Below are 23,120 nucleotides of genomic sequence, written 5' to 3'. Positions count from 1 at the left end.
TCTTGTAGAGGTGTCACTTCCCATCGACTGTTGCTGCTCAGCTCTAGTCCCCTGGCACCAAGCCGCTTCTTTTCTGTGAGCAACGCTGACTCTTCCAAAGTAGCATTAGGGCTCTGGACCAGACGTCGGACCAATGTATTACCGGAGAATTTAGAATGTGGCTGGAAAGTGAAGTGACTTCTGAACCTTGGGCTGTGCTGTTGGGTGGGGGCGGTGAAGTAGCTGAACTCTTTCTGTACCTTTTTGTGATATTGGATCTATAAGGAAGCTCTGAGAGTTGACAGGGAAAGTTGTGTGAATATAGGGGAAAGATAGGTTAAAATGAATGAGCTTGTGGGAAGTGTTTCTTTGTGAAAAACTCAGAGTGCCCATGTGCTCAGCATAACTCTCTAAAAGTAAACATCTGGCAGTTTCTGGCAAAAGAGTCACTTTGGATACCTCTCTGGGTTCCTTTTCTTAGGGAAGACGAGGAGATACAGGACCCCCAGGAGAGAAAGGGATTGCAGGATGCCTAGGGGAGAGAGGTCAAAAGGTAAGGCTTTACCGGAAATGTTATTTGAAGTTCACTCTAACACCCTCTCCCTCTCATTTCTATTTCTTCCCTTCCACATTTTCTGTCTCCCATAACCTCTCCATCTTTCCCTTTCTCCAGTTAGACCTGTTAGTTTCCTCCACTGACAATTAATCACGCTTCTTAGTAGTCTTGAGGAGTTTTGAGCATTAATTAAATTCCATCTCTAACCTCTTTGTGGCAGAAGCAACTAAAGAAATACACAATAATTCACTTTTGGTGGGCAGCCCCTTCCTACTCCCATGGCCTATGAATCTACATTGTGTCTTTGATATGTCGGTGAGTGATATTTCGTCTTTTCCAGGGAGCCAAAGGATATTCTGGATTTAAGGTACTGTAGTGATTTCCTTGTGGCATCAGTTTCCCAATAAACATGTAGCTAAAGCTCACCTTCCCCTGATTTCTGCCCATTGCTATTTCTCAGGGAGAACACGGAGAGGATGGGATTGATGGAATAGACGGGGAAGAGGTAAGCCATTTTCCCTTGAGCGCCAGAACGTGGTCATGAGGTTGATTTTTTTTTTAAACAGGAGTTTTGTTTTCTTTGTCTTCTTTTAGGGCTTTCATGGAGTCCCTGGAATCAAGGGAGAAAAAGGTGGCCCAGGATCCCAGGTAATACTTTTTAATACATAAAAGAAAGAAAATTTGGTGGCAGAGACAATCTTGACTGCTGTATGTCAGTGGCTATGGGAGATAAAACTGACAGCTGACTTTACCAGATAATAGAGACCTTGTACCACTGAAGAGACGCTGCATTCCAGTTTGAGGAAATCTGGTAGCTATGTAATTTCCAAGAATTTCCATCTAGACAAGTTCAAAGCATACAGTACTCTTCTATGGCCATGCTTTTCAGAAACCTGGAAATAAATGCTTCTGTCTGTCAGTGGCTCCTGTGTTTTCTTCACCGCTTCAGAAAAAAAGTGAAAAAGCAAGAGAAAGAGACCAAATTATCTGGGGGGCTTTGGTGTAGCAAATCACAGTGAAACATTTTCTAAAATTTATTTCAACTTATTAATATCTGCCTACTTGGTTCTAAGAAGCTCTATTTTTATGTTCTGATCTATTTATCAAATATTTTTGAGCACCTGGCGTGTGTCAGGTATTGAGTTATGTGCTAAACAGTCAACACTGAGCCACATGGTTCTACAGCTCTTGTCTTCAAGGATCCCGTGGTCTAGCTGGGGAATCAGACATATGAACAGCTAATTACAACACAGAATCTGATGAGGCCGTGTCACAGGCATCTACATGGGAGCCTAGAAAAGGCCACCTAACTCAACATGGGGGGCTTAGGAAGTTTTCCTGGAGGAAAGGGTCCCTGAGATGAAGACATATAGGAATTAGCAAGGCGAAGTTGTGGAAGAAGGGCATTCCAGGCAGAGGGAACAGCATAAGCAAAGACATGAAGGTTTGGGGGCTTTGCAGGTGCCTCTGCCTGGTGGGAGCATTAGAGTACATGCAGCAGGAGCTGAGGTTCAAGAGCTGGTGGGAAGAGACCAGGAGGGCACTGATGAGCCATGCGGAGGAGTTTGCCTCTTAACCAGTAGGCAGTTGGGAGCCTTTGAAGGATTTTTCAGCTACAGAACGACAATCAGATTTGCATCTTAGGAAGATTACGCGGCAGTACTGTGGGGGATGTTGGAGATGACATAGATGCAGGCAAGGACAAAAACAAATTTTCAGTAATCAAGGTGAGTGGTAATGAAGTCTTCAAGTAAAGCAAGGGCAATGAGAAGAGCTCCAAAACATATTAAGGACATAGCAGGGCCGGGGCTGGGGTGAGGCAAGCATTTAACGAGGGACTCACTCCCAGCATTAGGCAAAGAGTGAGTGCTTCCTTCAATGTTGCACTCTAAGTACCTCACTGCCTTCACCCTAGTCCCAGTCCTGGGACATAAGATCTCCAGATCTTGGTGACCAGAGGAGCAGCAAACAGGAGTCAGTCAAAGTGACATTAAGGAGCCTGGCTTGGGCAAGTTTAGCTGGGGACCAGCTGGGTTTGAGGTGACAACGGAACATCCCTCTGGAGGTTTCGTGTAGATAATTTAATTATAGTTGTCACAAGTTGCTACAAGGAACGTATCTGAGATGGAAGAAGATAACGTGGAACATTTTATCTGATTGATTTCTCATACACGAAGACTTGACATTTTAACACCATCATAAAAACTTCGTACAAGCTAACTCAGATGCTCTCATCTTATTTTTTTTTAGGGCAGCCCGGGTTTCAGAGGCCCCCCTGGGGGACGTGGGGAGAAGGGTTTCCGAGGGGATCCTGTAAGTTGGCTCTGAATTTTGTAGTTACTCCACAGTTCCTATCTCCTTTCTCTTTGTGTATCCTGCTAACGTTTAGGCAAATGTTTGTCTGGGGAGTGGGATTGGCAGATGTTGGGTGAAGGTTTAGATGTTTGGGAAAAAATTGTCTGTATCTGATAAGGGCTGATTATACTAAACATTCAGAACTGGGCAATACAGGTTCATCTTATTAAAATCCTTTATTGTCTATTGAACCTTTCAGGTTCCTTGGCGGGGGGGCAGGGGGAATTCCCGTGGTTTTGGATACCGGGATTCTGATTTTGTGGACCTGCAGATTACCTATTTGGAGACTTGATTACACGAGAATCTGATTACATATTTGGGGCAGTGGCATAGAATGTTTGGACTAGTGCATCAGTAAGGCTGCCATTTCGGAGAAGGGAAAATCACCTTGGCTTCAGTAAGCTCTTTTATAATTCTTCATTTATCAGCAAACGTCCTTCAAACTTGGGGAAATATTGTTTTCATTTTTTCAAAACTCCTATGAGTTTCAAAGATGGAGAATTTTCTCATACCCCTCTTCCCTTAATTCAAGTCAGTTTAGCACTCAAACATCATACCATTTTGTGGACAAAGCTGATGTGACTTGATTCTGAAATACTTTCTAAATCTTCCTCTAGGGTGATCAAGGACAAGACAGTAACATCAAAGGACAAAAGGGCTCCAAAGGAGAACAAGGAAGACAAGTAATTAGATTTATTTTACATACCTGAGTTGATTTATTATGTTATGGAGTGGGGGCTTTTATAAAGTCTAAATGAAGAAAATGATTTAGTAAAATACATAACTGTTCTGTCATTCAACAAACGCCTCTAAGATCGTATTAAAATAAGGTATGTCTGAGTAGATTACACTTCAATGGAGAAAATTATGTTTCTGAAAGTCATGTTCTATTAGAAAACTTACAGTAGCAGTGCGTGTCGCTGTACCTTATAAAGGATATATAAGGCATCGTGTTAAAATGCAGAAATATTTTAACTGTTCTGCTGTTTTAAAAATGCTTGAGGGTCTGATGCTGATGCCTTATAATTGCTTCAGAATCTTTTGCCCTGTGATCTTGACAGAACTATTGCCTTTCTAGGGTAGACCCGGACAGAAAGGGACACAAGGCAGTCCCAGTCCTAGAGGAAGCACGGTGAGTATTTCCACGGACATTTATTTCCCCTCCTTAACACCAGAAGATGCCGAAAAGCCATTCAGAGTATTTGTGGCTGTAGCCAGCTGACCAAGGGATCTGATACATTTATAGGGTTTCTGAATCTAGGTACTATTGACACGTTAGGCTGCGTAATTCTTTGTTGAGGGTGTCCGTCCTAGGGATTGTACAATGTTTAACAGCATCCTTAAGCTTTACCCACTACACAGCTGTAGCACCTACTTCCCCCAATTGTGACAGCCAAAAAACATCTCCACACATTGCCAAATGTCCTCTGGGGACAAAATCATTCCTGGCCAAGTACTATAAGATACAGCCTGCTCTTTCCTTCCCACTTTCTAGATGTTTTTGAATGTCTTTGAAGAGAGTCAATGACTTTAACATAAAAGTCCTCCCCTACTAGCTTGGCGTCTTGGAGCTTACATCAGACTCTATGAACTGGGTAAACATACTTCCTTTCTCTTCACATGCTGCCCTTAGGAAAGAGTAGCCGCAGAATTCTTACATTCACAGAACAATCTTTAAAGGGCCAAAACACTGGAGAATAAGGCCAACCCAGTAGCAACCTGGGAGTTCTAGGGTAAGTTTCTAGTGTCCCATGTGATATCAGGAGCCCTGGTGGTGCAATAGTTAAGTACTTGGCTGCTAACGAAAAGGTGAAAAGGTCAGTGGTTGAAACTGACCAGCTGCTCCCCAGGAGAAAGATGTGGCAATCTGCTTCCGTAAAAATCGCAGCCTTGGAAACCCTATGGGGCAGTTCTACCCTGTCCTACAGGATTGCTATGAGTCGGAAACCACTGAATAGCAATGGTTATTTTTCTTTTTTTTTTAAATGTGGTATCAAGGCTACCACAGCATGAAACAGGGCCATTGGATTTCCCCATCTCTTTAAGGAACAACCAAGAAATCACCTTTCTCTTGTGTACTACGGAATTTAGAGATGATGTTTAGAATGTGTGAGAAAGTCCTCTAACACATGCTCAGCGTGGAGGTCATAAAAAGAGAAGAAGAGTGTCCAAGGTCCTAGAGCTGGCCCTGAGTTTTGTTCAAGATGGAACTGAAAATCCTTGGCTTTCTTGTCTGTTACAAATTTGGAATCTTCTCACCACTTTGGAGGCGGTGGCTGATTGCCCTTCCCTCTGTGATAGAGTGGAGAAGTGTGTTTTAATTGCCCTTGCCTGTGTTTATCTTGAATCACTAGTCTTAAGGGAAAGAATCTGCCATTGGAGGTTAGACTTCCCATTGCTTCTGGTAAAATTCTTTGGGACTTTGCCCTCATCTCCACACAAGAGAATTAAAATGTAATCAGAGGAAGCCTTAGATCAGCAAGCTGAGCTAAATGCTATAAATTTTCAAGATAACTCTCTATGAATTGTTGTTGGTTTAAGAGAAGATACTTTTAGTGTGAAATAGCTTTGTCATTCTCACACCCATTAAGCTAAGAGCTTTTAAAAAAAGAGATGCCAGAGGTTGGGATTGATACTTGGACAACTAGTTGATTACTTTTAAATCAACCCAAGTCATGAGGCTCACAGCTTCCTCTCTGTTTTTACCCACTTCCCTACTGTCTCCATTTTTACCCACTTCCCTGCTGACCTCCTTCCTTTGCAAACTCTTTTTTCCCGGATTAAACAAGGCAACGGGGACATAAAACCACGTCCAGCTTTTCTACCCTCTCCCCATCTTTCCAGTGAAGGATAGAATTTTCTATGAGGGTTTGGTGATCTTTAACCAGTCGCCATAGAGTTAATTCCAACTCTTGGTGGCCCCATGTGTATCAGAGTAGAACTGTGCTCCATAGGGTTTTCGATGACTGCTTTTTCAGAAGTAGATTTCCAGGCCTTTCGTCCCAGGCACCTCTGTGTGGACTCGAGCTGCCAACCTTTTGGTTAGCAGCCAAGCACAATAACTGTACCATCCAGGCCCTTTTCTTTTGCCTGCCGCACAGGGAATACTTACAGATAATAATATTTACATTTGTATAGAACCTACTTTGAGCCAGGTCCTGATCAAATCACTTTAAAATATTAATTTATTTAATCCTCACAACAGACCTATAAGGTGAAAAAAATTATTATTAACTTGCTCAAGGTCACAATAGCTAGGAAGTGGTACAGCTATGATTTGAACCTGGATCTTCTCACTCCAGAGTCCATGCTCCTAACCAGCCTGGCTAAGATCTATTGTGCAATTGCTATGTGCCGTGCAGGCTTTAAACAGCAGAGCTGAACTCAAAAGACTGCCCGACTTCTAAGGGCATGTCCCTAACTGGTATGCTGCTCTGTGTGACACAGAATAAACGTTATTTTATACTTGCTTTATAGTGGAGACAGAATTACGATGCATAGAAACCCCCACAGCACCCTCGACCTTTGTTTACCGTTTCTTCTCCACTTCCATACTGTCAGGAGAACTGTCAAACTAGTCACCCCAGCGTACAAACAGCCGGCAAGTTACAGTGTGTTAACTTTTCCCTAAGGGTATCTGCATTTTGAAAGCAAAGAGTACTTTAAATAAAGAGGCAGAACCTCGTTAGGAGAATTCTAATCGTCAGGCAGCCTAAAACCAGTTGTCATGGAGTGATTCCCACTTATGGCGACCCCATGTGTGTCAGAGTAGAACTGTGCTCCGTAGGGTTTTCGGTGGCTGATTTTTCAGAAGTAGATTTCCAGGCCTTTCTTCTGAGGCACATCTGGGTTAACGTGACCCTCCAACCTTTTGGTTAGCAGTTGAGTGCCTTAACCATTCGCACCACCCAGGGACTCCTCAGCCAACAAAGAAGAGGTGACGTTTCGCAGGTAGTTTATTCTGAGGAACTTAAGAAGGTGAGCAGTTGAAAGAAAACGGCATTTCTTGTCAATATAACAATCTCCATGGTGATTTTCTAAATGAATGAATGAAATTTTGAATAATGTTAGTTTTGTGCTTAAAATAATCATAGTTGTCTGTCACAACACAAAGTGAACTGAAAAGTTGAGACATTCCATGACTCTGTCAAAGCAGAGGCTTGCTAGGGAGTGAGGGAAAGAGAGTAGTAGATCTTAGCATTGCTGTTCAGGGAAAAAGAAATCAAGATCTGGGGCCTGAAGTCATCTTCTTTCTTGGCTCCTCTCTGGAAAGGAGAAGGTGAGGCAAAGACAGCCACTAGATGGAGAGCCTGAGCTGGCAATGTGAAATCACTTCTGGACAGGTTGCAGACTGATTTCAGCTTCAGGGATCAGCCTGGCTTTTCCCAGATGAACCTGGCGGCACTTGGACCGCCATAGAGTAGAAGAGACACCACCAGCCATTTCCTCCTTGTGAATCCCATTGAGACAAACCTCAGTGAGCCCATTTGAAGCACTGTCTCTGACAATGTTTTGCTTTTCCCCAAGATGCAAGTCAGGGGGTGGGCAAGGGCAGACAGAGATGGGCGTGGCACAGCTCTTTCTCACAGGGAAGGCTCTGATTAGCAGTTCTTTTGGGGGATTTACCAGAGTGGGAAAGGACAGGCTCTTCAGGGTGATTTGATTCTCCAAACAGCCTCCTGGATGATCGGCAGAGGTTGTCAGACTGGAGCTGGGTCAGTAATGACTTTTAGATTGGTTAGCAATCAATCCCCCAAATGTTAGGCTGTAATTAAGTGTCCAGTGTGTGAACTCATCTATGGAAAGCACTTCAAGGGAGACATTTCTGTGAGCTGCTCATTACTTATGTCAATCAGAGGTGTAAGGAGCGAGAGATCCTGGTTTGCCTCAAAGGAACCCTTCCATCCAGACACCCACACACTAACATGTCATCTTTTCTGTTCCAGGGAAGAGAAGGCCAGCAAGGACTCCCAGGTGTCCCGGTAAGTTTCCTTCCTTCCTGTCCTCTGGTAGGTGGGAAGAAGGCGATTCCTCACATGCGAATAGGTAATACTGAGTGAAAGTATGTGGTAGGAAGCACAGAGTGCTGAGTATGGTCCCATCTATGGTGGGAAACGCAAGTCCCCATCAGTTCAGCTGCCCAAGAACAGGACAGGCCTGGCCTCAGGCAAAGGATCCTTCACAGAGACCTCACAGTAAACAGAATCTGTGCTTATTCTCCATTTAACTGCTTTTCGTATCCATGTGGAATCCATGACAAGAGAATGAAATTCTTCCTTAGATAGACAAGCGAAAAAAGAAAACAAGAAAGCAAGCAAGCCGGCGTGGGTTCATTCCTCAGATGGTAAACCTGTTGCCGTTGAGTCAATTCCAACTCATAGCGACCCTATAGGACACAATAGAACCTCGCATAGAGTTTCCAAGGAGCACCTGGTAGATTCGAACTGCCGACCTTTTGGTTAACAGCCATAGCTGTTAACCACTACATCACTAGGGTTTCCCCTTAGAGAGTAAGAAAGAATAAATCCTCAGTACAGTAGGAGTGTGTGTGTGTGTGTGTGTGTGTGTGTGTGTGTGTGTGTGTTTTACAGTAGGAGTGACCTTGAGCCTAAGAGCCGTGAGTTAGACAAAATAGGACCTATGTACTGTATAGGTCATAGTGACCCTGTAGGATAGAATAGAACTGCCCCATAGGATTCCCAAAGAGCAGCTGGTAGATTTGAACTGCCGACCTTTTGATTAGTAGTCAGTCTCTTAACCACAGTCAGAACCGAGTCGATGACAATGGGTTACTGTACAGGTGCTATCGTAGTTTCCCAGTGCTGCCATAACAGAAGTATCACAAGCAGGTGGCTTTAAAGAACAGAAATTTATTTTCTCACAGTTCAGGTGGCCAGGAGGCTAGAAGCCTGAATTCGGGGCACCGGCTCTAGTGGAAGGCTCTGGGGGAAGATCCTTGTCTCCCCTTATGTAGCACCAGCATTTCTTGGTTCCTTGGCGATCTTCATGTGCTGTCTACCACCCTTTCCTGCCCCCATTTGTACTTTCTACTCTCAGTGTCTGTGCTGCCCCTTATAACTCAGAAGTGATTAGGTTTAGGGCCCTGTGGCCTCATTAACATAACAAAGAAAATCCTATTCCCAGAAGGGATTCCTGCCACAGGTATAGGGGTCAGAACTCCAGTACATATTTTCGGGGATACAATTTGATCCATTACAGTATATTATGTAGGGACAATCTACATGGAAACTATATGGAGAAAATCTTAACACTGAGAATGCTCATTCATCAGGGGGAGCCAGGAGATTCTGGACTTGATGGTGCACCAGGAGGTAAAGGATTTCAAGGACCACAGGTATGCTGGAATATTTGATAAATATTGATAAATAATGCTGATTTACCCCGGTAGGAAGAAGACAGGTAGTTTTGTATAAAAAATAAATGAGAAAATTTTAATCTGCCCCCTCCGCATGGTACCTATTTCTGGAATTCCGCATTTCCCTCTGTGGGTGGGTGATTTTGCTCCATCAAACCTGTTCCCACATTTGCAGTTTGCTGGTCACCCTTCTCTAGAGGAAAGGTATACTCTGTGCTCATCTGATATTGTGTCTGCATAGTAGTAATAATGATATATTATACCTTGATATTATATTAATTGATATATTAATTAATGTCAGAATCAACAAATTGGTTTTCCATAACTGAGGTCCTGAACACAGACACCCATGAAAGAAGGTTAGTTCATTCAACTCACCTAAAGTGAACTCCATTGAGGGTGACAGCACTCCTGGAATATTACAGATAGGGCTTTATGTGAACCACTCACATTTGATTATGGCCATATTATTTGTTATATGGGTATCAGAAGTCAGGGCTTCTCCATCTTCTCTTCTTTCTTCCATGCCAGAAAGCTACTGGGGCCATGCCTAGACCAGCTAGTGGGTCCTCTAGATGTAGTAGCCATGGAACCAGCCTGGAACCATTCTCAGCCATTTAGTCAGGAATGACAAGTGCCTCAGACATTCCGGGTCCCCTTTGAACCTATGAGCCATGAGTTAGATAGAATAGGACCTATGTACTGTATAGGCAATTAGCCAAGCCTGGTCCATTGGCTCCTGCCACCATTTGTACTGGGCAACCAGATCCTATTTCATGCCTGGTGCTTTGGTAGTGAGCAACCTTACTGAGACACCTAGTTTTGACTTCTATGTAAGAGAACCATCTCAGAACCATGGATTTGAAGGTAAATATGGCAGAAACATATGCTTTGATTCCTCCAATAGGGGTCTGCTACTAAATGCCCTTTGTCCTAACTTGAAATAACATTGCTCTCTATTTTCCATATTGATAAACCCCATCAAGAGCTCCATTGGATTCTTGTTTATGTCTTACTTCCTTTGTCTTTGGGCTTTCTTTTTCTCTTTAGTCTTTCTTTGTCATCCCTCCCTGATGGAGAGGGATAAAGGTCATATACCCAGGTAGGGAATTCCCTAATAAGATCTGTATCACTGAGTCAGATCTGCCCCCAATTCCTCTTCTAATATATGCTCAATCTCACACTTTAAAGTTTGTTTTCAGTCTTTTAATAGTTAAGCAAGAGGTTACCTGAGGGGTTAGATTGTTTTTCCATTGGGGTATTTCAAAAGCACTAACCAAGAAAACCAGTTTTTTCATTGACAACTGACATGTAATATGTTTCTTTTGTTACCACTCAAGGGGCTAAATGGAATTCTTGGTGAGAAAGGAGAAAAGGGAAGCCAGGGGGATAAAGGACCTCAGGTGAGGGACTCAGAGATACTACGGTAAATGGCCTCCAATCTTTGTTTTGTTCCTACTTCAAAAATACCTTCATATATGGTTTGTTTTCTATTATCCACATATGGATTACTTCATTTGGGATTAACGGGGGAGGGGAGCAAGTTTTTAGCCCAGTTTGGATTCCTGGCACATAGCTTACACACCTTTCTTTCTCCTTCACTTGGGTTTTACTCGGAAGCAGAGACCCGTTTCATTGGCCTAAAAAAAAGCATTTGGTGGAATACAAATATTGTTGAATAATGAGCATTTCCTCCCAAATTTGATATATTATTCTGGTTTTTATAACTTTTAAAAATTATTTGTACCACTCATAACTCCGTTGATTATAGATATTTGAAAGTGATTCTACAAAGATCCCTTGCTATTCAAATCTAGTTGATTCTTAAACTCCCATCTCAAATTAGCCATCTGAATCTGTTTGGTTCCTGAGTTTCTGAGAGTGAGTAATGAGAGTTTGGAGGATGAAGGATTTATATGAAAATTTTTCTGAATCTGTTCAGTTCTTTGACTCGTAAAGAGTTCAGAAGGCAAGGGATACCTGCATTTGCTCAGATATACTCCTAGCATGTTCGTGAAAGGCACTTCTGCTCATTTTGAAATGTATCTTGCATCCCATTATGTATGTACACATGGCACAGAGGATGGCCCTGGCAGAAGGCGGCAAGTATCTAACAATATCGAGCATTGCAACAACTTTCCAACATCTAGAAATAGAGTGTGCCAAGTAAAGGGCACCTTTTCTTTTCCTCACCAAGGCACCATACAGGCTAGCGATGTCCCTGCAGATGAACGTTTTGGTCCTCTAACTGAGACTTCACCTGAGCAGTGGTTTCAGCCAAGATGTCTCCCTCTCCCTTGGGTGACTGGACTCTTTGTGAGGAGGCATCAAGGGGTTGTTGGAACTGCCATGAAGGAAAGTGAAGTGTTTCTAATGAGTTTTCTGAGAATTGCTGCATCATCAACATTTGTGTCTCCCCTTTCCTTTAAGGGATCTCTGGGACCAGTGGGACCCAAAGGGAGCATTGGGAAACCCGGACTTCGGGGCAAAAAAGTAAGTGTTGTTTCTAACAATTGCCCCGAGATCATCTTTAAACCTTAAACCAAAAGTATCCCCTCAAATCTTCTTACAACCAAACAGTAGTTTAGTTTAACTAGTAAAAAATGTCTGCCTTAACATTATGCTCTTTTAAGACCTATCTATGTGGGATCAAACTGACGACAGCAACTGGGAAGATTAGATAGGAACCTTAGGGGGCAGTGAGTGTATGTTAATAGGGGAGGAACAACTCAGAAAAGGAGGGTGAGAATGGTTCCACAACTTGAAGAATGTTATCCGTGTCACTGAATTGTACGTGTAGAAATTGTTGAATTGGTGTGTGTTTTGCTGTGCATATTCTCAACCACAACAACGAAATAAATAAAATTAAAAAATAAAATACTGAGAGCAAAGTATCTCCATTCTCTTCCTGATTTTCATGTCAGTTCCTCACATGATTGAATCCAGGCACTATCAATAGGCCACCAGCTTTCTGCTAATATGTTCTCTTCCTTCATTGCACAGAGAATTGCTAACTGTTCACTTCCTCCATGAAACTGCACCCATTTTACAAGGAGACGCAGTAATCTTGTCCCTCATGAAACAGCTCTGAAAATCTCTTCAACCCCTTGATTTCCTGAATGCGTGAATGTACTCGGTGGTAGAGTTGCTCCAGAACCCAAATCTTCTTTTTCCACGTGCAGTTCTGTAACTCCATCTGCCACCTGAGGTGCTTCTTGTGGAGATTGTCAGAGAGCAAACCACTGGCCTCACGCCCCTGCTTAAAACCTTTCTGTGACTCCCCCATCCACCCAGAGCCAGGTTCACGGGCCTGTGATACAGGGCTCTGAGCTTAGAAGGACACTGTGCCTAGCTTAATGCTCCACCTTCTTGAAATTTTTAATAATTTTTGAACAAGGTACCCCACATTTTCATTTGGCCCCACCAATTATGTAGCTGGTCTTGCCTTCCCCATTGCCCTCAAGAAAATCTCCAAATTTTAAAGTAGCTTACAAGACCCTTTGTGATTTGACCCTGTTTACTTCTATGGCTTCACAGCTCATCTCTCTCCTACCCTCCATGCCTGGCATCCCAGAGACCCTACATATTGGACTTCTCTCAATTCATAGAACACACCTGCCCTGGCTTCTCGCCAATGCCTTTCCTCTACCTGGCTCATACTCACCCCTCCCTTGCCTTTCCCTAGCTCACACAACTCATCTTTTAAGCCCCAGCTTCTCTGGTCCTTGCCTTCAGGCAGCCTCTGGCCCACAAAATCTAATTTAGGTTGCCCATCTCTCTGCTCCCATAGCCCCCCAAACTTCATCACGCAGTATAATAATTGCTTGTCTAATTGTCTCTTTTCCCAGTCATACTACGTTTGGTGAGGTCAGGACCATGTCTTATCATGTTTAATGCTGTTCATTTTCCAGGACAAGCAGTAACTTTAAACGGGCAAATAAATCAGTAAATGAATCAACTTCATTTGAGTAAATTTCCCATTTTTTGCCTTCCTCTTTAGCCCTCGTACAGCAACAGGAAAGCAGTACTGGAATTGATCCCGGCGCTATGCGAGACATATGGCCTGCTTGTCTTCAGGAAGATCATTGTTTCTCCCCCACCCTTCCTTACTGAGCACTAACCCTCACTGACAGCCTTGGATCTCCTCATCTAGTGGATAGAACTTCGTAGGGTGGGAACCAAGTCTTGATTTACTGATCTGAGGCTCTTCTCATCTCACTAGGGAGAACCGGGAATTCTTGGAGAGCCAGGGCCAGTGGGGCAAACTGGACAGAGAGGAAAACAGGTATGATGTTTGGGAAGCTTTATCCTTTCCCAGCTCCAAGCGCTCAGTTCTGGGGTAAAGAGAAGGGGATTGATACTGTCAGCTTCAACATCTGGGGTTTGAAGGTATTTCAGCATCTGGGAGGATGTGGGGGCATTTCTCTCACCCCTCAGCACTCATTCTAAAGCCAGGCTGTCAATGGGAGAAAGAATGGTGCCAGGGAGGGAGGATGGATGCAAAGAGGAATGACTTAGAACAGGGCATTTCAATATTTTAACATCAGTAGGGCCATGTAGCTGCACGTCAGTTTATAAACAGCACCACCCATTTGTCTCCCTTTCTTGCAAGACTCCATGGTGGCAACGAAAACTGTGGAGTAGGACCAAGAAACAGGGCATTTCTTTTTCAGGCCTGAATTCTGTTCCACAGGCTCAACTATACCAAGGTCTCAGCCCAGAGAACAAGGAGAGGCCCATCTAGGGACAATTTCTTAATCCTTTTTTTTAAATAATATTTGATTACAGAAGTGATGCCTAGATATTGCGGAAAATTTACTAAGCACAAAAAGAGGTGAAAGGGGGAAGAAAAGAAAAATGTACCCATAATCCCACCACTTTGAGCTCTTCAGCATTAGCATCCTGGAGATGTCAGAAATAGGATCATTGCAATATACTCTATTTTTCCTTCTCAGCTATGTATCATGAACATATTTCCATGTCATTCACTTTTTTCCCTTAGTGTTAAGTAACTTCAAAATAGTCTACCAAATATATATAAAAAAAAATTTTTTTTTTTTAACATACCTTAGTTTATTTGACCAGTCTCTTACTATTGGACGTTTTGTTTCCAGTTTTTCACTGTCATAAGCAGCACAGCAATGAACATTCTTTTACCTAACTAAATTTTTGGGCAAGACCATAATTAATTTCTACATAGAAATTTCTAGAAGTAGCATAGCTAGGTCAAATAATCAATACATATTTAATTAAGGCCTTTAAGCCTTATTGTAATATGCCCTTAGGAAAATTCATACCAAAAATAAAGCATTCATATGTTGGCAGGCAACCCTGGTGGCATAGTGGTTAAGTACTACGGCTGCTAACCAAAAGGCCAGCAGTTCAAATCCACCAGGCGTTCCTTGGAAACCCTATGGAGCAGTTCTACTCTGTCCTGTAGGGTTGCTAGGAGTCAATGGCAACGGGTTTTTTGTGTTATGCAAGAGAGTGCTCACTCAGGGTATCCATACCAACAATGGGTATTGTCTGTCTCCTTTTTTTTTTTTTCATCTTTTCCAATTTTATTGACCAAAAAAAATGGTATCTCATTATGATTTCAAATTGCATTCCTTTGATTAGTAGTGAGGATGAACATTTTCCCACATGTCTTTGGTCGTTTGTGATTAGTATTTGGGATATTCCTTACCCATGTCCTTTGGACAAGCTCTTACTTTCCCAGGTGAGTTACTGCCACTGATTCCATGAGTCCTGAAGGACCGTCCCTCTGCTTTCCACAATGGTGCAGAGTGAAGCTGGAAAAGAGGTACAGGGAATCCTACCAGAAAGTGAGGAAAACTCAGCAAAACCTAGTAACTCTCCTGTTCCCAGAGTTCAGGTTCACTGATTAAGCCCCCACCACCTTGAAGGCCCCAGTGCTTCCCTCCTGACACCATAATCTCCCAATTACAATTAATTCTTGATTTTGGGAAATTGAAACTAACCGGTGTGTTCACAGGGAGATTATGGCATCCCAGGCTACGGTCAGGTGGGACGAAAAGGAGCAAAGGTAAGCGTGGAAAAATTATTATTTTAATTCATGAGTCAAATCTAAAGTGATGTGCTGATTTCTTTGTCTTTTCTGCTGTGAATTATAGGGCCCACGAGGATTCCCTGGAGATGTGGGACAGAAGGTATTGTGCACATGACTTTCTTTTGAAATGACTGTAACTTTAACCTTCTGTTTGAGGATTGAAATAAGCCTTTTGGTCTGAATGAAATTAAAAGAAAAAAGCAGGGCAGGTGTTTTCCCTGGGCTTCATGAGGAAAGGACTATACTGAATTCCTTTGAATCTTTAAATCACAAAAGATTGGCCTGTTCTTCGTTGCCTGATGCTCAGTGTCTTGAAAGCCATTGTTTCATATATTTTGCTCATTGTTTGGTTTTTCAGGTAGGAGGGTAAATCCAGTCCCTGTTATTTCATCTTAACCAGAACAGGAAGTACAGTAACACCTATTAAATCAATGTAGTAGAAATATCAAAAGAGAAAAAAACTCTGGAATAGTGTTCTCAATCTGAAGTAATGGGCCATGAGCTACACACCAAAAACCAAAGCAAATTTGTTACTGTCAAGTTGGTTCTGACTCAATTCGACCCTATAAGACACAGTAGAACTGCCCCATATATAGGGTTTCCAATGAGCGGGTGGTGGATTCAAATGGCCGAGCAAAATTTTGGTTAGTAGCGGTAGCTCTTAACCACTGCACCACCAGGGCTCCATGAGCTACAAGGACATAAATTTTTTTATTGTGTTTTAAGTGAAAATTTACAGCACAAGTTAGTTTCTCATACAAAAATTTATACACACATTGTTATGTGACCCTAGTTGCTCTCTTTATAATGTGACAGCACACTCCTCTTTTCTACCCTGGATTTCCCATGTCCATTCATCCAGCCCCTGTCCCTTTCTGCCTTCTCATCTCTCCTCCAGACAGGAGCTGCACCTTTAGTCTTATGTATCTACTTGAACTAAGAACTCACTCTTTGCGAGTATCATTTTATGTCTTATAGTCCAGTCTATGTCTGAAGAGTTGGCTTTGGAAATTGTATTAGTTCTGGGTTAACAGAGAGTTTGGGGGCCATGTTTTCCGGGGATCCTTCAGTCGCAGACAGACCATTAAGTCTGGTCTTTTCACTAGAATTTGAATTCTGCACCCCACTTTTCTCCTGCTCTGTCAGGGACTCTCTGTCGTGTTCTCTGTCAGGGTGGTCATTGGCGGTAGCCATCTAGTTCTTCTGGTTTCAGGCTGATGGAGTCTCTGGTTTACATGGCCCTTTCTGTCTCTTGGGCTCATATTTTCCTTGTGTCTTTGGTGTTCTTCATTATCCTTTGCTTCAGGTGGGTTGGGACAAATTGATGCACCTTAGATAGTCGCTCGCTAGCTTTTAAGACCCCAGACGCCACTCACCAAAGTGGGTTGCAGAACATTTTCATAATAAACTTTGTTATGCCAATTGACCTAGATGTACAAGGACATAAATTAAAAAAAAAAAAAATAGATCATACCTACTTGTGGGACCAAATTTCTGGGGATTTTTTATATGTAATTTTTTTTTTAATTGTGATTTGTGTTTTTCTTTGATGGTTTTATTGTTGGAATTGTACAGGTTTTGTCCTAGATAGGTGTTCATAACCACTTGCCAGAGCTACAGCAACAGCCTCCAAATGGTCCACATTGTGATCTCAAGGTCAAGTTCAAACCCTTTACATGACCCAGAACACCTTCCACAACATGGCTGTTACTCACTCTCCACCTTCATCTCCCTTGCAGCCTTGGGCTTTGTACTCTAACAAAATCAAAGTGTATTTCTGTGCTCACAGTGTACTTCTGGGCCTTGGCTTTTGCACTTTCTCTACCTGAATCACTGCCTTCCTCCTTCCCACCTTCTCTCACTAGCTCCTACTCATTTTTCGAGTCTCAGCTTAGCGTTCATCTCTCCCAGGAGGTACCCTGCATCCTCAGATAAGACTGAGAGCTCCTCCTTGGCCCTCCAATGGCATTTACCACCACGATCCCCCACTATACTGTGAGTGCCTGGGAAGTATATCCTCAGTGTCCTCATTCACCTGTCTAATTTTGTGTCCAGCCCAACAGAGAAATGGTGAGAGCAGAACTCATTGGTCAATACAATTGGGACACTATATGGTTTGGTCAGATTTGGATCACTGAATAAGAAGTGACAAAGAGAACATCCCAAGGTTAAAAATCATTAAAAATTGCTCGTCCCCACATGGGGGGTTAAAAAGAAGTTTCTTTTAATAATTAATGTTTTTGGCTAAATAATCAATGAGTGAATGAGTTGAAGAAATGATGATGGAGCATATTATGTTAATTCATCCATCCGTTTATCCAACTAACATTATGGTGCATACTATGAGCAAGGAGACCCAAAGAGTACTAAGATGTAATTTATGCCCTCAAAAAGTAAATCATCTAGCGGAGATGCTTTCGTCTAAATGGATGGTTCTGTCTAAATGGATGGTTCTCCTGGTTCTGCTCTTTAAAAATGAAATAGTCATCTTTTCTAAAGACCACTGATGATGAAGCAGTCAGCTTGTGAAGGAGTCACAGTCTTCCAAAGTAACTTAACCAAACATGTGATATGAGAAACCGGACTCCTTGATACCTTTTACTGTACCTCCTACTTCCAGTTCAAAGTGGGACTGAGTCAACTGGGGTCACAAATACTTTAGGGCTAAAAAAAATTGTATTGTGTGCCTCTTCTCTTTTCATTCCCAACTCTCTGAATGTTTTAAATATGAATAAACTATACTTGAGGTATTTTTGACAAACTTGGTCACCGAACTTTGCTTGTGCCATTAGTGGGAGGATATAATAGTGTTGTTGGGAAAGATGGAAGCCACCTGACACAAATGCTGTCCTCTTTCTCTTCATTCCAAAACTTTGTATATTCTTTCTTCTCTCCCAAATATGATGAAGAAGTATGCCTCCCAGCACCTAAACTATTCACCTGGACAACATTAAATTTAAAATTTCTTCCTCAGGGCAGCTACATCCTTGATGTCAATTCCAGGGCACTCAGTTTTTACAATAGAATTTTCCAAATTTTTTTTTTAATTGTGATTTAAGTGAAAGTTTACAGCTCAAGTTAAATTCTCATACAAAAATTTATACACATATTGTTATGTGATATTAGCTGCAATCCCTAAAATGTGATAGCACACTCCCCCTTTCCACCTCGGGTTTCCTGTGTCCATTCAACCAGTTTCTGTCCCTTCCTGCCTTCTCATGCTGCCTCCGGACAGGAGCTGCCCGTTCGGTCATGTGTATTTGGTTGAACTAAAAGCACTTTTCATGAGTATTATTTTATGTTTTATATTCCAGTCTCATCTTTGTCTGAAGAGTGGGCTTAGGGAATGGTTTTAGTTCTGGATTAACAGAGCACCTGGGGGCCATTGTTTCGGGGGTTCCTGCAGTCTCTGTCAGACCATTAAGTCTGTTCTTTTTACATGAATTTGAGTTCTGCTCCCCACTTTTCTCCCGCTCCATCCGGGACTCTCTGTTGTGTTCCCTGCCAGACAGTCATTGGTGGTAGCCAGGCACCATCTAGTTCTTCTGGTCTCAGGCTAATGGAGTCTCTGCTTTATGTGGCCCTTTTGTCTCTTGGGCTCATATTTTCCTTGCATCTTTGGTGTTCTTCATTCTCCTTTGCTCCAGGTGGGTTGGGACCAATTGATGCATCTTAGATGGCCGCTCGCAAGCTTTTAAGACCCCAGATACCACTCACTAAAGTGGGATGCAGAACGTTTTCTTAATAAACTCTATTATGCCAGTTGACTTAGATGTTCTCTGAAACTATGATCTCCAGGTCCCAGCCCCAGCTAATCTGTCCCTCGAAGTGTTTGGTCATGTTCAGGAAACTTCTTAGCTTTTGCTTTGGCCCAGTTGTGCTGACTTCCCCTGTATTGTGTGTTGTCCTTCCCTTCACCTAAGATGATTCTTGTCTGCTATCTAGTTAGTTCAATTTTCGACATCCTCAATCCTCAATCTCCCTGAAGGACTGTACTTAGTCATCTGTCTTAAATTCACTCCTCCCTTTGCCTACATGGCATATTTCTCCCTTTGTCTTTCTCTCTGTCGACACACTAGGTCTTCTCTTCCTCTTCCTATCTCCAGGTATCCTCTCAAGTTTAGTTCTTGGTCGTCTTCTTGTTCTCTCCGCCTTGGTAATTTCATTCAATACTCTTGGCTCCAGCTACCGCTATCTTTCCTTCATTATTGTGACCTTCACTTTCTCTTACCTGAATGATAACAATATTCTTCTCATCGGTTTTCCACTTCCATCTTGTCTCTGCTTCAGCTAGTCCCAAACACCGCAGTCACTTTATTTTTTTCCCCAAGCATAGCCCTGATTGTGTTACTCTCTTCATCAAACATCTTCCAGAATTCCTCATTGGCTACCAGACTGGAATCTAGCTCCATGCTCTGGAACCAGATGTGCCCTTCATTTCAACCAGAGCTGCTCATGTTATCTCTGTTTTAGACACTGGGATTCTGTATAAGATCTCCTTTTTGAGAAAGTGTCTAGAACAGTGTACTCCATATAATTAATGCTCAAATTAAAATCTGAAAAATGGTTTAAAAAAAAAAGTGGAATGCCTAATTAATCAAATCAAATCAACTATATGAAAACAGCCAATTTTCTAATCCTTTTTAAAACAGTGTTTGTAATTGATGAATCACCAAGGCAGAGTTTATTTCCTTGGGTAGAGAAGGGGACAGGCAGTTACTATACAAATAAATGTTAGGGCAAGCATTCTTATTTGAGAAAATAATTTTCTAATTTACTGATAAAGGGAGGAAATTAGCATATTTCAATTTACTGAAAAAGGCATAATTAGCATATTAATAAGTAACTACGAAAACAAGTTCCTCACCAAAATCAGAGTAAGTTTTTTTTTTAAACTTCAGCTTTTTCAGAAATTATTTATGACTTTAGGAAGTAATTCATTATTTAGTGTTTTATGTAATCAGTGCTCTATATGTTTTCCTTGATTTTTAGGCATTTTTCTTTGAATATTCTTGGTGACTGATTGGATAGCGATTTCACTGATAATTTATGCATAAATATTTGTATTATTAGAAAATATCTAAGTGTATTAATGGCTTAGTTCCAAATGACAAGAGAAAGTGTTGTACTGACCTTCGTTAACGTGTAGTATATTTGTTGTAAGATTAATTAGGTTTTGATTTTGGAGATCATTTTTTCATAATATCAAGATATTTTCATAGCAAATATTTTGTCATCTTGATTTCTTCTCTCTGAATCTTCAGGGTGATGTTGGCAATCCTGGAATATCTGGGGGTCCCGGACCCAAAGGATTCAGGGGACTAACAGTAAGTGACCCATAATTCCAGGAGTAATAAACGTTTCTTTGGAAGACTCTGACGTTGATGTTGTAATAAGAAATATGGGTTATTGATCCAACCCAAGGGCATCTGAAATCTCACTTGCTAGCTCTGTGACCTTCAACGTACCTTTTCAGGGTCTTGATTTCTGTGACATGAGAGTTGAACTAAGTGACACCTAAGGTCATTTTCAGCTCTAAATGTCTGAGGTTCCATGAATCTGAACTATTTTAAAGATTTACAAGATGATGACTGGTGGTTCCAAGAAATGTCAGTGACTTCCAGTCTTTTCTAAGGCACATATTAAAGCCCAGAATAGTAACCCTGTGAATGAAAATAAAGCTGCCATCATTCCACTGTGTCTCTGAGAGTTCTTTGATGACTCCATTAAGGAAGGCTGTTGAGAACTTCTAATTAGCAAATTGCAGAGTAGGATATTATGAGTACTTAAAAAACAGGATGCTCAGAGAAGCAGCCATTCATTTTAAAGTTTGAGCACAGTATCAGTGGCCATTATCAGCGTGAAAGAGAATCAATTCAACAAATACTTTCCATCTGGCTGGGTAAATTTCTTTCGCACCCATACCCATCACCTTGAGGTATGGGAATGACATAGCCCACCCATGTCTTCTTATGTGTATAGGGAATCATCTTCCTTATTTTATCTTTTCCAAATGGGAAGGGTTGTTGTTGTTGTTTTTGTTGTTAAGATCTCTGTGTGCCCTAGTATATTAGCTTTGCCCATTAGCTCCAATCCCAGTTTATGACTAATTTAAGTTTAAATGCAAACTTAGTGCCAGAGCAAAGTCTGTCACTAATAAAGAGGCTAAGAGGGAAATGGATGTTTACCAAGGATTAAGAATGGCTGATATATATTACAAGTAACCAGTTTACCTGACTTGAATGAATAGTCTCTTTATTTTTTTTTTTTTAAGTTTCGTTAAAACTGTGATAGTTCCCCTGGATAGAAGATGTGGTGATTAACGCATTTTCCTATCTGTAGCTCACTGTAGGCTTGAAAGGTGAAACGGGATCTCCAGGATCCCAAGGCCTTCCTGGACGGAGAGTAAGTATGCCCATGAGAACTAAGTAGTGTTTAATGGTTTCTAGGATGTTCAATAGAAAGGGCACAGAATTTCAAGTCAGAAGGATTGGGTTCAAGTCCAAGCGCAGTTTCTTACCAGAAGTATGCCCTTAGGCTAGTCACTGGCAGCACAGTGGTTAAGCACTTGGCTGCTAACTGAAATGTCAGCAGTTCAAACCCACCAGCCCCTTTATAGCAGTCTGCTTCCGTTAAGATTTACAGCCTTGGAAACTCTATGGGGCAGTTGTACCCTGTCCTATAGCATTGCCATGAGTCGGAATCAACTCGATGGTGAGTTTTTTTTTTTTTTTTTTTTTTTTAACCAGCTCCAGGGGAAGCTGTGAGGATAAGATAATCAAATGTGAACACTCCTTGTAAACTATCAAGTGCAATGCAAATATTAGCTGTCACTGTCATTTATTATGGTAGTTCTTAAAAGAGGGATGGAACTGCATAAGCGTCCGAAAGGTGTTAAGGCTAAGTTCCATCATGGCAGACAAGTTGATAGGGTTCTCCAAAATGTTAGGCCGCTATTATTCCCTTCCTATCCACAAAATTGAGACTCTAGAGAGATCTGGAAATATAACCACAACTTCCCAGTATGATTTCATTACAAAAGAAATGTTATATCCCCTGGAAGTGTTCCCAGGCAGAGTCAGGGCTGCCTCCCACTGATGAAATTTCCATATCTCTATTTTAGTACTTCTCACATTGTTATAATGATTTATTTACATGTCTGTCTCCCCTAATGAGCATATCCAGGTAAGAACTAAATGCTGCCAGCACCAGTGTTTTGTGTAGGAAGCCCAAGGCAGCCTTGCATAAGCAATAGAAAAACCGTTATCTTGTTTTGTGCCTTGTGCATTGGAAGACGTTCTTACTATCTGGAGGAGAACTTCATCCTGGGACTTTATAGAGAAAACAAAAAACATGGATGGTTTTGTGGATGACTAAATCTACCTCAGAATCAACTAACCATAAAGAATACCCTGAGATAACCTTTTCTTCTTTCTCATTGAGGAACTGATGAACGTCATTAAACGTGTGAATGAGAATGTAGTATCTGGGCTAATTTTGTCCAGCCTCGATTTATCTCCTGTCCAGATTCTGGAGCTCCTGTTTTTAGCTCGCACATTATCCTGGTCTTGTGCCTGGCCCCTGCTGATCAAGACCGGGAAGTGGCTTCTTTGTCTCGGGCCCTTGAGCCTTTGCTTAATAACTTGCTCAAGGCATTGTCTTTCAGAACATATTCCTCCAAGGTTCTGATCCTCTGTAAAATGTGTGCTGCTTATTTTATTTCTTAGCCAGAAAACTTTTCCCATCTCTATTTAAGTGGCTCTGCAGGCTTTTCTATTTTCTGC

The 23,120-nt window shown here is 41.9% G+C and overlaps 1 protein-coding gene across 1 annotated transcript in view; it reads left to right on the top strand.

Annotated features, from left to right (window-relative positions):
- LOC126068279 (collagen alpha-5(VI) chain-like) overlaps window positions 1-23,120 on the top strand; it is a 122,277-nt gene that overhangs the window by 44,276 nt on the left and 54,881 nt on the right. Inside the window, exons 14-29 of the mRNA XM_049870732.1 lie at window positions 461-532; window positions 876-902; window positions 996-1,040; window positions 1,130-1,183; window positions 2,786-2,848; window positions 3,508-3,573; window positions 3,969-4,022; window positions 7,837-7,872; window positions 9,183-9,245; window positions 10,607-10,669; window positions 11,697-11,759; window positions 13,489-13,551; window positions 15,262-15,312; window positions 15,401-15,436; window positions 20,601-20,663; window positions 21,679-21,741. Coding sequence (XP_049726689.1) covers window positions 461-532; window positions 876-902; window positions 996-1,040; window positions 1,130-1,183; window positions 2,786-2,848; window positions 3,508-3,573; window positions 3,969-4,022; window positions 7,837-7,872; window positions 9,183-9,245; window positions 10,607-10,669; window positions 11,697-11,759; window positions 13,489-13,551; window positions 15,262-15,312; window positions 15,401-15,436; window positions 20,601-20,663; window positions 21,679-21,741 — 882 coding nt within the window. The remainder of the gene's footprint in view (window positions 1-460; window positions 533-875; window positions 903-995; window positions 1,041-1,129; window positions 1,184-2,785; window positions 2,849-3,507; window positions 3,574-3,968; window positions 4,023-7,836; window positions 7,873-9,182; window positions 9,246-10,606; window positions 10,670-11,696; window positions 11,760-13,488; window positions 13,552-15,261; window positions 15,313-15,400; window positions 15,437-20,600; window positions 20,664-21,678; window positions 21,742-23,120) is intronic.

The sequence above is a fragment of the Elephas maximus genome, chromosome 27 (genome assembly GCF_024166365.1).
Source record: "Elephas maximus indicus isolate mEleMax1 chromosome 27, mEleMax1 primary haplotype, whole genome shotgun sequence".
Taxonomy (NCBI): Eukaryota; Metazoa; Chordata; class Mammalia; order Proboscidea; family Elephantidae; genus Elephas; species Elephas maximus.
The sequence above is the reverse complement of the archived record's forward strand: the minus strand, read 5'-3'. Positions and strand labels throughout refer to the sequence as shown.